The sequence below is a fragment of the Cupressus sempervirens genome, chromosome 10 (assembly GCF_028749045.1).
Source record: "Cupressus sempervirens isolate cs-2001-9-10 chromosome 10, ASM2874904v1, whole genome shotgun sequence".
In the NCBI taxonomy this organism is placed as follows: domain Eukaryota; kingdom Viridiplantae; phylum Streptophyta; class Pinopsida; order Cupressales; family Cupressaceae; genus Cupressus; species Cupressus sempervirens.
In genome coordinates this window covers 228,522,727-228,537,865 of record NC_143127.1, presented here as the reverse complement: position 1 = coordinate 228,537,865, position 15,139 = coordinate 228,522,727, and the positions used below count along the sequence as shown (strand labels likewise).

General features: G+C 33.5%; 1 protein-coding gene across 2 annotated transcripts; it reads right to left on the bottom strand.

Annotated features, from left to right (window-relative positions):
• Positions 1-1,272: 1,272 nt before the first annotated feature.
• LOC149533466 (uncharacterized) lies at positions 1,273-10,652 on the bottom strand. Of its 2 annotated transcripts, none has more exons than XM_089803998.1 (7): positions 9,949-10,652; positions 6,493-6,541; positions 6,169-6,271; positions 5,993-6,088; positions 5,735-5,809; positions 5,526-5,595; positions 1,273-1,674 (listed from the first exon to the last, which is right to left on the bottom strand). In XM_089803998.1, the coding sequence occupies exons 1-7, from the start codon at positions 10,486-10,488 to the stop codon at positions 1,597-1,599; spliced, it is 1,011 nt and encodes a 336-aa protein (XP_089660124.1). In that variant the 5' UTR covers positions 10,489-10,652; the 3' UTR covers positions 1,273-1,596. The 2 variants fall into 2 exon arrangements, with proteins under 2 accessions (XP_089660124.1, XP_089660125.1); XM_089803999.1 differs by having other exon boundaries at positions 5,774-5,809; positions 9,949-10,623.
• Positions 10,653-15,139: the final 4,487 nt, after the last annotated feature.

Sequence of the window (15,139 nt, the reverse complement as noted above, 5' to 3'; positions counted from 1 at the left end):
ATTTTAAAAAAATCAAATAGGAATATAGCAAGTTCAAATATGATACAAAGGGTTGTAACATTTACTTTATTTTTTTAATATAAATTAATAAATATGATCATCTTTTCAGAAAATTGCAAAAACATATGTACAACTTATAGTGAATCGAATCTTATGAATAAACTTAATAAAAGTTTAAACATATATCCCCAAAATACTGGTTTATGTTGAGACTGACCTCACAAAGTGACTTGGTCATTACATTGAAACCCGCCTTAGCACATGCCATCTCACCAAAAAAAGTCTGTCTATCAGAAAATACAAAACAAAACAAATACCAAGATTTGCCTTTCGATGGATCCTCTCAGGGTAGACCCCAGGACAATTAAGTTGCCAGAACTGGGGACTATTGAACGAGCATCAAAGATTAAAAAATATCCAGTGATCAATGCCTCCAGCGAGTTTAATGGCTCATCGCATTGGTGTATGTTTTTAATAAAATTTTGGGCATATACCTAAATCTTTGCATCTTTCACATGCTTCATACAATTAGACAAAAACAAATGGAATCTATAAGAGTTGTTTGCATTCTTGTATAACATCTCCACATGGCCAAAAGGGAAAGCTAAGTATAAATTGTAATCCAAAGCCTCCAAAGCCAAAGGGTGAGGTGAAGAAGAACACGGCGATAGAAGTGTTTAAACAATGAGCTGAAACAGTTTGTGTTGTGTCTTGAGAACAATACACTAGTTAAGGTGGTCACGAAAAAACTTTAAAAAAGAAAAACAAGCTAAACCCAACTAAAAGAAAACAAGTTTGATGTTTACGAGTAGAAGTGTAAACATTCATCATCCATCTTATGATTTCCAGTATCAGCTTATGCAAGGTTCTTCAGTCTTTACTGGAGCTGCTTAAAGAAACATAACAAGTTAAGACTCTGTGCCAGTGTCCATATATGCTGGTTGATTCAACAAAGCGACAAGTGGTTGGTGCATTTGAAAACATTACCAGCTGTTTCTCTATGGGTGGTACCCTGATCATCCTAGATCAGGTAGGCCTTAAATTGTTGATAATCGATCATTAAGAAACAGATCCAAACATCAAGATTTCGCTAATTTGCCAGTTTTGCTAGCAATTCCTTTGTGGTATAGAGGTTATTTTTTTCTTCCTAGGCAAAATATTAATATTAAGATTTACCAATTCTTGCAATGGATATATTCTTCGAGAAATAAATATTGTTCTAATACTTCTATTTCAGTAAAGGAATACATATCTAATGCAACTGAAAACATGTAACACAATAAAACTTGCATTTTTCATTGAAAATTGGATATTATTCGTCCAAAAACACCAGTCACCAATAACAACCGTGGAGAAATGAATACAACATCACAATGTCAGATATAATCATGACTCCAAACAAGTGGAAAGAAATGTCGATAGGGATTAGAAAAGTAAGACTTGTGTAGCATATGATCCAACTGCCATGTTGATGTCAAAACATTAGACCTCAGTCCTCAACCTAACAACCAAACCATGAAAATATCTTGGGTTTCCCTGTGATCAGCAAGGTGACACTACTCTAGCAATATCGTGCTTCCTTTATTGACTGTAAATTTAAGCTTGTTCAAACAACTCATTTGCTTCTTCCACCCATGCCTCCCAGGCAGGTGCTTCAAAGAGAACAAAATGAACCTGTCAAGAGATGAACCAGATAGTTTTCAAGTCAATTGAAAAAGGAACATGTAATCATCAACAATGAAGGCAAAATAATGTCCTCAAATGTATTTCCGCTAGAAGAATTAAATAGCAACAAAATATAGAAAGGTAATACAGTTCAAATATCTATCATAAGATTATATTTTTTCACAGTAAAATTTATGTTATGGCTTTATGTCATAAAGCTTATATTTGCTCTATTTAAGAAAATTTGTACTTATAGCATTTAAGTTGGTGTTATAACTCTTCAAAGTTCTATTTCACTTTTGGCCATACGGACAAATACAATGGATGGACTGGATTGGTATCGGCTACTTGGGAGCTTGTGAAGAGAATCCCACGGGTACTAAACTTCAAGTATTAAGCTTGCCTAACCAAATGAAAAACAGAGCATTCTCAACAATCTTATGTGGACATATAATTGAAAGAAAAATGCAAGATACCAATAATAATATGCAAAATTAAAAAAGCCATCACCCAAACATAAGTGATATTTGTGGGCCAAAATGACCTAATATTCACTATATTTAGAGTAAAATTAACCCTTTAGGCAGGGCCATATTGTACAAGATATCTTATCAAAGGCCACTACATGCTATGCATCCATCTTGAGATCCCAAACGCACAGTCCTGTTTCCATTATAATAATGAAGAAACTAATCCCAATAAAGGTTGACCAAAGCAATAAATAAAAAAAGCTATTCATATAACCAATTAAACCAACTAAAGGGAAGTGTGTCATGCGTCAACATCTCCATCAACCCATAATATCATATGCTCATGGTGCATAACACACCATGCTACCTTGACATGCTGTATACCTGAAACATGAGAAGCCTAAGTAAATCATTAAATTTATGACACCATGATCTATCATCCAACCATCTATATGTGGTTTTCTTGAGTAATTTAGCTTGATTGTGCTTCTCCAAACCTTTATAACCATATTTCTTTGTATGGCTCATATTCTATTTACCTCCAAATTCATTTCTCCTTTGATTGCATGTTAAGCAATAGTCATTGCTCCTCCAATTCTATCTGTTTCATAGTTAGTGCTTATTTGATATGCATTACCATGCTTGTGATTGTTACCTGTCATTATGATGTGGAAGTCTATAAGCTGAGTTACCAGATTCTGTCCGGGACCTAGGAATTCTTGGTTCAATTCTCTCAAAAGTCTGCCATAGAGACTGAATTTTGTTGAGAATTTTCTCAAAGGAAACACTGGCAGAATGCAGTCGACTTTTGAGCAACTATGGATTCCAGCATAGGAAACCAGACACAATTTCAAAGAATTTGGTCAAAAAACACCATTTCGTTTAATTTTTCAAAATGCAAATTAAACTCGAGTACATGATTTGACTCAAAATACTGATCATATTTGTGCATATAGGCTAACATGTATAGAAAACTATGGATTGAACAATATCTTAAGAGATCTTTACTGTGGTTAAATCTTGATCCAAAGCCTGCTTTCTTAGTTTCTTCCAGTTTGATCCAAATCTGCTTGCTTTGAATCATCGAGTACGACAATTACTGTGTGAAGCTTACAATATGGCACAAATCACAACATTGGAATTAAACAGGCCTATAGCATTTCTTTTTTTGCTTCTAATTTGCAACAGCAGAATGATGATGATTTGCTTGATGGCTTTTGATGATATTTGATTGTGACGCCTGATTACTAATGTTGAAATTATTGTTTCTGAACTGAAACATTGGTATGGTGGTGTATTTTGCTATTATAGCATAGTGGTATATGAACTTATTTGCTGCTGCATGCATGCGTGTGTGTGTTTAATATGAACCGACAACTTAGCCTATAAGTTATAACCACAAAGGACTGTTCCCTACTAACTCTAGAATTATTTTCTCCACTCCCTTGGGCATTTCAACTTTTTATACCATGTGTTCATCTCTAAAGTAAAAGCACTTTGTTTCTTTTCTTCATATTCTTTGTATTCTTCTTTTGATTCTTCCTTTATACTCTTTTTCATATTCATCTTCTTACTCTATTTTGTCCTTGCTTTGGTCAACATTGAGTGCAATAATATAAGAAGTTACCCTTTTCTCCCTATGACAAAGTTTCATGATCCTTTTTTGCACAACCCTATTAATATTCCCTAGTCTCAAACCAGGGATATGCAATAACAATATTCAATCTATGGATATCCATGGCAAAAAAATCTGAGTGCAAAACATAGCTGTCCTTGGTATGCCACAAATTGTCACCATGGTAAGCTTCAAATTGTCTAAAAATGATAATTCTTAAGAGCTGTTTGGTTTCCTTGATCTTCTCTGGTTGAACCTATAGTTGCTTGGCAAAGTCCATGCCAATTAGGTTATTTCTAGTGTCAGTGTTTATGGATGCAATACCCTGCTTAAGAATGTACCCATGAAATTCAAATATTGAATCTTCCTTCCTTGGAGAACTATTTGCACCCTTGCAATTCAAAATATGGTCAAATTATTAGAATTGAAAAAGCTCCAGAATCAAGCACATGCTCCATGTACACTTGCAAAGTAACATGGTGCAGGTGATCAGTATGTTGTTGCAGGTGATCAATAAGTCGTCGCAGATGGCTAAGGCACTTTTGGAGAATTGTTTCTGACCTTCCAAAAGTCCCTTTCATTATATTCAATATTGGAATAACTGTTGGTGTGATTCTTATTGGTTTTAGCAATGCTGCAATTGCTGGAAAAGATGCACAGCAAAAATGTGATTTGAAATCGCTTTTGTTGGGTTTTTGATGGTAGTCCAGAACATCACCATGGTCCATATGGAGTCATTAAGCCAAATTCATACTTGTTGCTAGTCATTAGAGAAAAAGATGAAGGGGTGGATTGGCTTCTCACAAAACAGATTTTTGATATGCTGCATTTATCTTTCCCATCAGTGGTGTTAATTAGCATTGGTGGGTAGTTCCTTTGCCCGCATTCTCCTTTTATGGGTATGAAAACATTAATTTTATTATTCTTATTTGATAAAGCATAATCTTCATTAAGATAATTACAATTGCAAATTTTTACCACATCACTCTTCATCGGCTCAAACATGCTATGCATATTTCTCAAAAACATTAAGATGTTTTTATGTATCACCCTAAAGTTTTTTGGATCCAACATTTTGCAAGATGTCATTTCTGGTTAACAATCAAGAAGAAACATGCCATTCATAGTTCAATCTACAGAATCCATAATGAATCACAATTAATAGGTTTTGATTCATAATGGTCATTCACATTTGGTAATTTCAAAAAACAGAATGATTACTTTGATCCAGAATAAAGAAAAGAACACGCTAGAACAGAGAACAGGCACAGACCAAGTGAGATTTAATATCCACTTTTTAGGCATACAGATGAATTACAGAAGCATGAAAATTTTGTTGCTGCCACAGAGAAACAAATAATAACATAATAACGTACATTTGTTGACTGTACTTAAGTTTTATTATATTGCTATCAGGATTCAACTATGTATTATTCTGTCAAACCCATTGACCCATGCTTCATGAGTAGAAGTTCACAAGAACCCATCTCCCATGAAAATGAATGGAAAAAGCCCCTTAAGCTCATCAATTTATAAGTAGGAGATATTTTCCACAGCAAGTCAAAATTTAAAACTAAAAAGCTACATGGTCAATGAGTTTGACTATAATACTACATGATTGAATCCTGATAGCAATGTCATGATTTGACTTGCTGTGGAAAATCTCCTACTTATCAGCAGTTATGTTTATTCAAAAAAATTACTCAAAGCCTCAGCCTCTAATATTTGAAATGAATTAGTTTCTAGCATATCAATCCTGGCAAAAGTGTTCTGACCTCATTTAAATCTTTTGACGAGTCTCTCACTGTAGTCAATGATACTTCTGCAGCCTCGTTGTAAGGATATCTGCATTCAGTGATCCTTAATGAGTTTCAACAGATACAACCAGATAACAGCAATAATATTCTAACAGAAAACATTTTAATAACAACTGAAAGCATTTCTTTGTACTTGGAATCATTTAAAACCATGTCTTAAAACTAACCCATATATGCCACATGATATAGCAGGAAAAGCAATGTACTTTATTTGATTTTCTCTAGCCAAATCAAGAGAGCTCCTGCCTCACAGTGAAATGCAATGTCATTATGGATGTATTGTAATCCATTAGCATATACAACCATTTTAATTAAGTCAAATAAAAAATAATATTAAATAAAGAAATAGTAATAATTAATCCTCTTCTAGCAATACCACTGTTAAGAGAAGTTGGGAAAACGATTTATCTGTAATAAAAGATTACCGATATGCCTCAGAAAGTTTACTTTCTGATCTTCCTCTACGATCATATATGGGTCCAACTGTATGAATAATATGCGATACAGGTAATCGGAAACCTCTGCATATCAATATTTCATTTAGTAGAAAATCATATCTCAAATACTTCAAGAAAGTAAATAACTAGATACTAAGATTTACCTTGTAATCTTTGCACTTCCCACAGGACATCGAATACCAGGTTGAATCAGTGGAATCTTTTTGCATGCTTTGAAAAGGTCAGGTCCAGCAGTATTGTGTATAGCTGGAGAAACATAAACAATTAACAAAATAAAGTGTAGCGTGTATATCTGGAAAAGTGACAATTGATAGCAGAAAAAAGTAAGATACACATAGCTGGGGAAGTCAAAACAGATATTGAAAGAAAGTAATTGTATAGCTGGGGAATTGAAGACTTTTTTTGAAATAACATAAAAAATATAAATCTCTATATTCACTAATCTACAGAAGATTCCAAAAAAATACCTCCATCCACCCCAGCGCCTCCAAGCAACCTCTCATTAGCTGCATTCACCTGTCAGAAGCAATCATTCGGTCCAAGAATATTTCTTTAGTTGCTAAAAAATGGTGAAATCCTCAATGAATTTTTTTAAAAAGTAGTAAATAGCCCTTCTATAATATGTCATATTCCCTAAATTTGTCTGTTGAAACCAGACTCAGATGCAGTTCTCCAGCTGTAATGCTAGTATACTTTGAGTTAAATATCACAGTCATAACAAGCTGAGCTAAAGCTCTCCAGCCAATGGGCAGGGACAGTTGGAAACAAGGACACAGTAAAAACCTAAGAGCACTAAGAAGCAAGAGGACACTCTGCTTCAATTATTTCCATTTTCACATTTAAGTGCATACACTCTAACAAGTAAGGATAAAACATGACTGTGAAACTGAAAACTAGAAGCACATGAAGTACAGGATCTTAATTTCTCTCTATCAATCAAGACAGTTTGCACTTTCTGTTTCTAACTCTATTTTATTTTGAAACTGAAAGCAAATAAAAAAAACAACCACCACCATCATACAAAATAATTCTTTTCTTTTGGAAAATATATAGAGATTGAATCACCCACAAACAACGATCACAGAAAACTCACAGATTGCCAATAGTAGTTTAAGCAGATCACAAGAAAACATATTCTAAGGATAACCATAAAGCATCCGAGCCTAATAGTCAACTTAACATCAAGGAAAATCCAAGGGCCAGAGAGCTCCAACCATGGCGGAATGGAATAGGGAAGGGATTATATTCTGCAGGTAGTCAAGTTTGCTATTTCTCATCTTTACCCTGAACCTAGTCTTTCCATGGCCACTGTTGCAATTCACATCAAGTACAAAGAGACTTCTTTGCATTTGCCAGACAAAGCCAGCTGTGGGAAACATGGCAGCAGTAGAAATATTGTATGTAATATCATACACATCCCTTTAGCTACAAGTAGTATACAAGTCCTTCATTACCTACTTTAGAACCTCCCAATCAGTAACTATGGTTTCACAGTTTACTTACACGCCCACATCACACAATCCTTCATCTAGAATCTGATAGAGCCATGATAAATGTGTTGATGAAGGAAAACACAGAACTCCTCCATCAAGATGTCTTTATTAGGCCTCTTCTCTCCATTCCTAGGGCACACATTTCTTGTGGACTGTGGACCATTCATTTCCATAGGCCACACCAATAGATGATACAGAAGTCTGAATCCCATGTGACCTTCATGATAAATTGTCAATTTCCCTTCCCTTGCCCTGTTTTTTTTCTATTTCCAGAGGAACCTAGATATGAAACTTCAAACAAGGAGATGGCCGCTATCACACCAAACTAATCGGTTAATGGAAGGACGAAATATAGGCAAATTTATAGGTAAGCCCAAAGCCTCCAATTCAATCAACATAGCAATCTCAATCATAGTGTTTTCTCCATTCCACAACATTTTCCAATCTAAGGATAGGATACACAAGCAGTCTTAGCCAAACAGTAGATTTGGAAAAAAGTAAGTTGCAAGGACACTGATATGGTATCAGATATGGAGATGGCCATTTTTCAAGGCCTTTCATATGGATACAGTAGGATACATCATTCGTAAAAAACCACACATGTATAACACACTTTTCTAAGTTATTAGAGAAGATTTAGCGGAGTAAGATATGACATTCATATAGAACACATGCACAAATATATAACACACACAGACACAAGAGAAGCTTTTCATTAACTAGCTTATATACAACACAAAATTCAAATTTAATAGAGAAGATTTTCATTACTTCATAAGCAAAATTTAATATATACTATTTTAATGCATTAAATTTTTATTTTTACTTGGGGAATTCCTAACACTCTGCTATTTCCTAATATGATTGTTCCAGTGAGTGAACTGAATTCACAAATACCAATTTCAATCCTTTTTTAAACTTCATCTGCTGAGGAGCTTATCATTGAAAATCTCCTAGTCCTAGTCTGCCAAATATGCAAAATTCTGATTTACATGTGAACAAGCAAATCTCAAGGGGTGTCCTTCGTATCTCTTGCTAAACAAATAGTGTCATCTTCATAGTTGATAAGATGAGTCAAGGAAGCTGCATTTGTGTTAGCAGCTGGCTATGCCAAAGCAATGGAACTCAGGTGTCCATTAAGGTCCAGCCAATGAAGATGTTTGAACAAAAATCTATCTGAACAAATGGAAAGATTGTTTGTCATAGCTATTCCTTCGACTGAAGGAGCAATTCAAGCCATGATTGACAAGGGATTTGCTTACAAATGGTCATCTTCATAACCAGACCATAACGAACTTCATTGATGTCCTTGGCAGGAAAATGTAAGATAACTTGGCTCTGAGTAGATAGGTCAACAATTCATGGCATAATGATATTCTTGCAGGTGTTTCATGTTACAACTATCAGGCTACATTGGATGACATTGGTGGAGTCCTCTAACAGAATGGGCGTATCTACTTCCTAACACTAACTAGATAAAGGGTTGTATCTGAAGCACCTCTAATCTGAGAATTGTATTTTCCTTATGAAGTTTGACAGAAAGGGCGTGTCCTGTAAGCAGTAACTTGATTATACAAAACACACTCATATATAAATATAAACATATAAACACAAACATAGGTAGATAGATAGATAGAGGGGGTCTACTGTTCTCAGAAGGGAGGTTACTGCCTACAACGGTACTTAATTCATCAAAGCATTTTACCTTTAATTTGTTTTGGACCATCCCTACCATGATTATATCTACATGTTGAGGTGTTCAACGACGACTTAGGATTGCTCTTTTCCATCTTGAGATAACTCTGAGACTTCATACAATATATCCTAAAAGCAGCCAATTACAACCTAGCATAATTGTCAAAATACTTCATGTGGTACAATTGCTAAAGCTGGAATTGACTTAGTGACCTATTTTGGCTCTGCCCTTGTTGCTAAAGAGTTATCTATAATCCCTCATTAGCCTGAAGATAAATAGACACACTTAATTCGTACAATAACTTAAGGATGCGAGATTAAAACACCAAGCAGCATTGGATATCAGCCATCTTTCCTCCATCCGCTTACAATCAGCCATCTGCCATGCATCAATTCCCAATAACCTTATATCTATATTAAGTTTAACACCATATTTACCTCGATGTCATATACATTTTGGGGAATTTAATGAACACTCAAGGTTGCTCTTGCTTTCTTGAAAAATCAGAAGGCCCCATATGATATTAGCAAAAGCAGCCAATCAGAATACTACTGTGATATCATAATATTTCCTATGGTTCACTTGCTTCCTATAGATAGAATTGATCTGGTGACCTACAAAGGGGCAATTCCTCCTCAACCTTGCCTCAACTAAAAACACTCAATTAGTACAATCACTTGAGACTAAAACAAAAAAAAGTAGCATATAGTTCATTCATACGAAGAGCTACTTACAATAGCATCAGATTGACCATCGACAAACCACTTGGTGATGTCTCCTCTGTGCAGAAGCAGCAGGCATGTTTCGGTTAATTTGAAGGGAACGGTTTGTTGGGCTTGATAGCGCAATGGAACAACCGCAGGAGCAGGAGCAGGAGCAGGAGCAGGGGCAGGGGCAGGGGCAGGGGCAGATGGAGAAAGGGGAGGGGATGCAGGAGGAGGAGGAGGAGGAGGAGGAGAGGATGGAGGAGCAAGGTCTTGAGTGGAGTCTTGTTGGGTATTAACCATATTTTCTGCAACAGTCACTTCGGATGAAGCAGCAGCAGGAGCAGGAGGAGGAGGAGGAGGAGTTGGAGGAGGGGTGAGGTCTTCGTGAGAGTGATTTTGTATATCGCTCATCTTTCCCCCGCGCAGTTGGACACGAATTGTAGAGTAAAGGTGAGCGGAGAAGAGAACCGTAAAGAAAGAAAGAATGAATTTGTACCTCCAAAGGGGCGTGAATGATGGTGAATATATGGAGGGTCTAGGTTTCGGCTTGTTACATGTCGTTGCCATAACCACCGTGCTGCCCGCGGGACTCCATTACTGGCTGTTTTTATATTTTCACTTGAGGGAAAATAAAAATGGCTCTTAGTTTCTGAGTAATTTAAAAAAACTTCATGGGGAAAATAAAATCGTAGGCTTAGTTATCAAGACCTAATGAACATTTAGCGTGTCCTCGTTTCTGTTAAAGAAAGAGCTTCTCATTAGAATCTTTATGTTTCACTGTAGCCGACATGATTTCTATGTGTTAGTCGTGGCCGAAATTAAAATAAAATAATAAAAATGCAAGCACTACATACGAATTGGCTATGCAGCTAAACATTGCAATTTATTCATTCTTAGAAAATTACAAAGCAGTAAATTTATTAATTTAAATTACTAATAAATAATAAAATAATATCCAATCTGGGGGATGGATACACGCTTCCATAGAAGTTCTCTTCGCCTAAAACTGTGTGAATTCTCATTCAACAAGATACAAATGTCCTAAATTTTGTTTTGGGTTGGATAAAAGTGTATTGAATATTTAATTGTAGCCAAAATGCATTTATATTTTTACAATTATTATAAATATGTAGTAATATAATCAATATAAAATATAATAGTAAATTGTAGTGTATAATAAGTAAAATATAAAAATATGATATATTAATCATACTAAAATAATATAATATAGTAATAGAGTAAAATGATAATATACAAATATCATATAGATGGAATATAAATGCTTTAATTATAATGTTTAAATGTATTATATTGAATATTAGATTATACTAATTTTTTAAAATAATTTAATATAAAGGGTAAGGTTTCTAAAGTCCATTAGTTAAGGGTTAGGATTTGTAAAGTTCATTAAGGGGTAAGGTTCTTAAAGCTTCTTTTAGAACTTCTTGTTGGAATCCTCATGTCTTATGGAGTTTTGAGGGAAAATAATTTATGTGGATTTGTTTTACATGTGTCCTAAATAAGGTTGAAAACTCAAAGAATTCCTATTGAAATCGACAACGAGTTTTGTGGAAAAATAATTTTTGTGGATTTGTTTTGTGTCCTAAATAAGGTTGCAAACTCAATGAATTCCTATTGGAATCCACATGTCTCGGCAAAGTTTTGTGGGAAAATATTTTTTGTGGATTTGTTTTACAGGTGTCCTAAATAAGGTGAAAAACTCAATGAATTCCTATTGGAATCCACATGTCTCGGGGAAGTTTTGTGTGAAAATATTTTTTGTGGATTTGTTTTACAGGTGTCCTAAATAAGGTTGAAAACTCAATGAATTCCTATTGGAATCCACATGTCTTGCCAGAGTTTTGTGGGAAAATAAATATTTGTTATTTAAAATTTATAGAGAACAAGTGTCATATGTAGTGGCGTTACATGTGGTTTTAGTGAATTCCAATACATATAGAAATGTTAATGCATAGTAATAATTTTAATTATAAGAGTATTTTTTTGTTTATTTGTTAGTAGTTAAAATTTAAGATAATAATTGTTTATTTAAATTTTAAAATTTAAATTTCATTTCAAATATAATATTTCTTCATGTAATATAAAATAGTTTTGTGAAGCTATGAGATAATTAATGTACTTAAATTCAGATTTATAAATATATATTTTTAAATTATTCTAATTATTATTAATTTATTTGTTTTTAAAAACAAAAAAAAATTTAAAAAATTTAAAATATATTTTCATAAAAAAATAAAATTAAAAAATAAATCATGATCACGGTAGGACAATTATAAAAGTAATCTAGTAGTAAATAAGTTGTATTTGTTGTAAGTATATAGGTAATAATTCATTTAAATAAAGTGATTATACAATATTAAAATAATTAAAAATTAAAATAATTAAATTAATATATAAGTAATATAATAGTATTCAAGATGAAACTTAGAACTATAAGATATATAATTAATCTAAAATAATTAAAATTTAGATATATTAATTTTACCTTTGAGATAATATTGATAATAATAAATTTATGATTAAAATAATAAGAATAGAATAAATAATGTTAATATTAAAATATTATTATAATTAATATATTAAAATAATAATCTAATCAATATTACAATATATTAATACAATATAAAAAGAATACAAATAATATATATCTAACTATTGATTAATTTTTCCTATCTCAAATCCCCTTAAGTACTTTTCCTTCTAAATTTATTTTTTAATTTTTGTAATGTTTATTTGTGAAATTTTAATTTCTGAAATTTGTAAAAATCATTTCATTGATTATTTTTAGGAAGTACTTTGATATGATATTTTAGCATGCATCACCTAATAAATGAATTTTTTTTTAATTAGAAAGAAATTATAATTATAATTTTTAAATATTAAAAAAATTATCTTTTCAAATATTTGAATATGTAAAATAGAATGATGATGCCATTATTATGTGGTACTTGTTTAAGATTGTGCAATCATTTAACTAGGGGACTAAGGCTACATTGGATTTTCTTTCCCATTCTTTTATCCTAAAATAAAATATTACAAAATTAAAATATCAAAGCATATATATAGTATTATAATATACTATATTGAATTTCTAATGTGTTGGTAAACAAATTTGTCGCTGTAAAATTTCCCTACGGAGTGTATGTGGCAAACTGTTCACAACAGTTGGATAGGCCCTTGTTATGCGGCCTTCCTCTATGTTTAGAGGGGCAACTCCCTTATATGGTATCATTTTTAAAGATTTTCAAATAAAGAATCTAAAACTTTAAAGATTGAGAGAAAGTCGTTCGGGATGAATGCACCACATGACCTCACAACTTTCTTGAGTCAATAAGAATGATAACAAAGGTAATCAAGAACTACGCTTGAAAATGACCAGTATTACCATGCAAATTCATGATTCATAAACATTCGCACAATATTGTGAGAATGCTCACTACAACTGCAACAATTTGATTTTAGAACAAGAAACCAAAAACGTATCTCATTCCATTTCCTTGCACCAAGAACATAATAGAGATTTTTGATTTCAGAGACAAAAACTGTACATACTTTCCAAAATTTATCTCTTCATCAAAATTTCAGCATAATGTTCCCTTATTCTAAAGTTTGGGTTCCTATGAGCATTAATATAGTAGGGGCCACAATACAGGGGAGTTGTTTGACATAATATTCCATGATGGGAATCGCCTTCATTAACTTCATTGATTAATTGAAAGCATCATGATTATACATGGGTCAACATAGGCATACTATTCTCTCCTTCATGCCTGTGCATGCAAGGGACATCTTCACATGAACAGTCAACAAAAGTAAACCTGCAGTGTATTACATAGCCTCAAGCCATGGATATGAATGATCCACGTGAGTAAGAGATTCTTTAATCACCTCCAACCCATAATAATACCTGTTGTTTGAAAACTTGGATGTCTCTACTCTCAACTTGCGGCATCTGGAATGGTGAAATTACAACCACAAGTCATAGATCATTTGATGTAATGCCTCGATAGGAAGGTGGTGAGCATGAACAAGGCATGTAAATTGTTTAACAAAATGCTTGATAAATGAAATGCTCATTTCTTCCTCCTGGCCTGTGGCTCCAGAAGCTTCATTAAGCTTATCTTCAAACATTAAAATGGGGTGTCACATACGTTATCCTGAGCCTTGAAGAAATTAGAGATTAGGCATGATAAAATAAACACAAAGTAGCAATATCAAAGCATTCAACAATGAAGGTAACCGATACATTAGAGTGGTATCAAAAGAATTACAGAGAAATATTCATCTAATACAATTTGTTGTTATGATTAAATGATCATCACAATATCCTTGTGAATGCCTGATACAAACTCCAAAAAATGGTGATCCCTGATCAAATGCATAATGGTAAGCTGCATACATGCAAAATCTAAAATCATAGAGAATGTGATCAAATTCTTTGATCAAATGATAGTCGAGGATTGATCAAGATATTATAGAATAATGTTGATAGAGTTGTCTGCTAGAATATTTGATTTATCATTCTGAAGTTGGAAATAAATAGGCAGTGTGGGGTTGAAGACATTTGGTGTAATTGAGAAAAAGATCAATAATCAAACCATGAAATACAAATATTAGAGGTTGGATTATGCTCCCATTTTAAAAAAGTATACTTCCAGACATTGGTGATACCATTTTAGGAAGTGTTTGCCTTCAAGATTTTTGGTCATCTCTTGAGAGCGAGGAAAGGACTCCTTTAGCTGGAAAGATTTTGGAAAGTGGCTTAGCTCAAGTAGGAGAGCATCCCATTTCAGCATAGTGCCTAGTACTGGAATGTATGAAAGCCTATCATCTGAATATTAGGGAAGTCATTTCATCAAATAATAAAGTGATTGTCCGTCTAGATCCTATTTCTATTGCCATTGCCTTCTAACTACCCACCAGAGTGCAATATGCCAACATCAATCTAAGAATTGCTAAGGAGTACTATATAGCGAATCAAACTCAGTGCTTAAACACTATTGCCAGGTCATGGCTCTTGCAACCAAGGAAAGGGAAATCTTAGCTAGCCAAATCCATCCACAGATTATTATTAAAGGAAGATGTAGCGAACATGGTAACTCTATTAAGCAAGATAGTTGGACTTCGAGATTCACATGAGTTCGAAGGTTGGATGTTCCTATTTATTAACATGGTTTGCAAAGGGAAGCAACACATT

Excerpts from the sequence above, each read along its gene's own strand:
- LOC149533466 (XM_089803998.1), bottom strand. The coding sequence starts at position 10,488 with ATGGCAACGACATGTAACAAGCCGAAACCTAGACCCTCCATATATTCA. Across the intron at positions 6,542-9,948 it reads ATGGTCAATCTGATGCTATT|GTGAATGCAGCTAATGAGAG; the intron begins GTAAGTAGCTCT and ends TGCTTCTGACAG. Across the intron at positions 5,810-5,992 it reads AAACTTTCTGAGGCATATCG|GAGCTCTCTTGATTTGGCTA; the intron begins GTAATCTTTTAT and ends ACTGTGAGGCAG.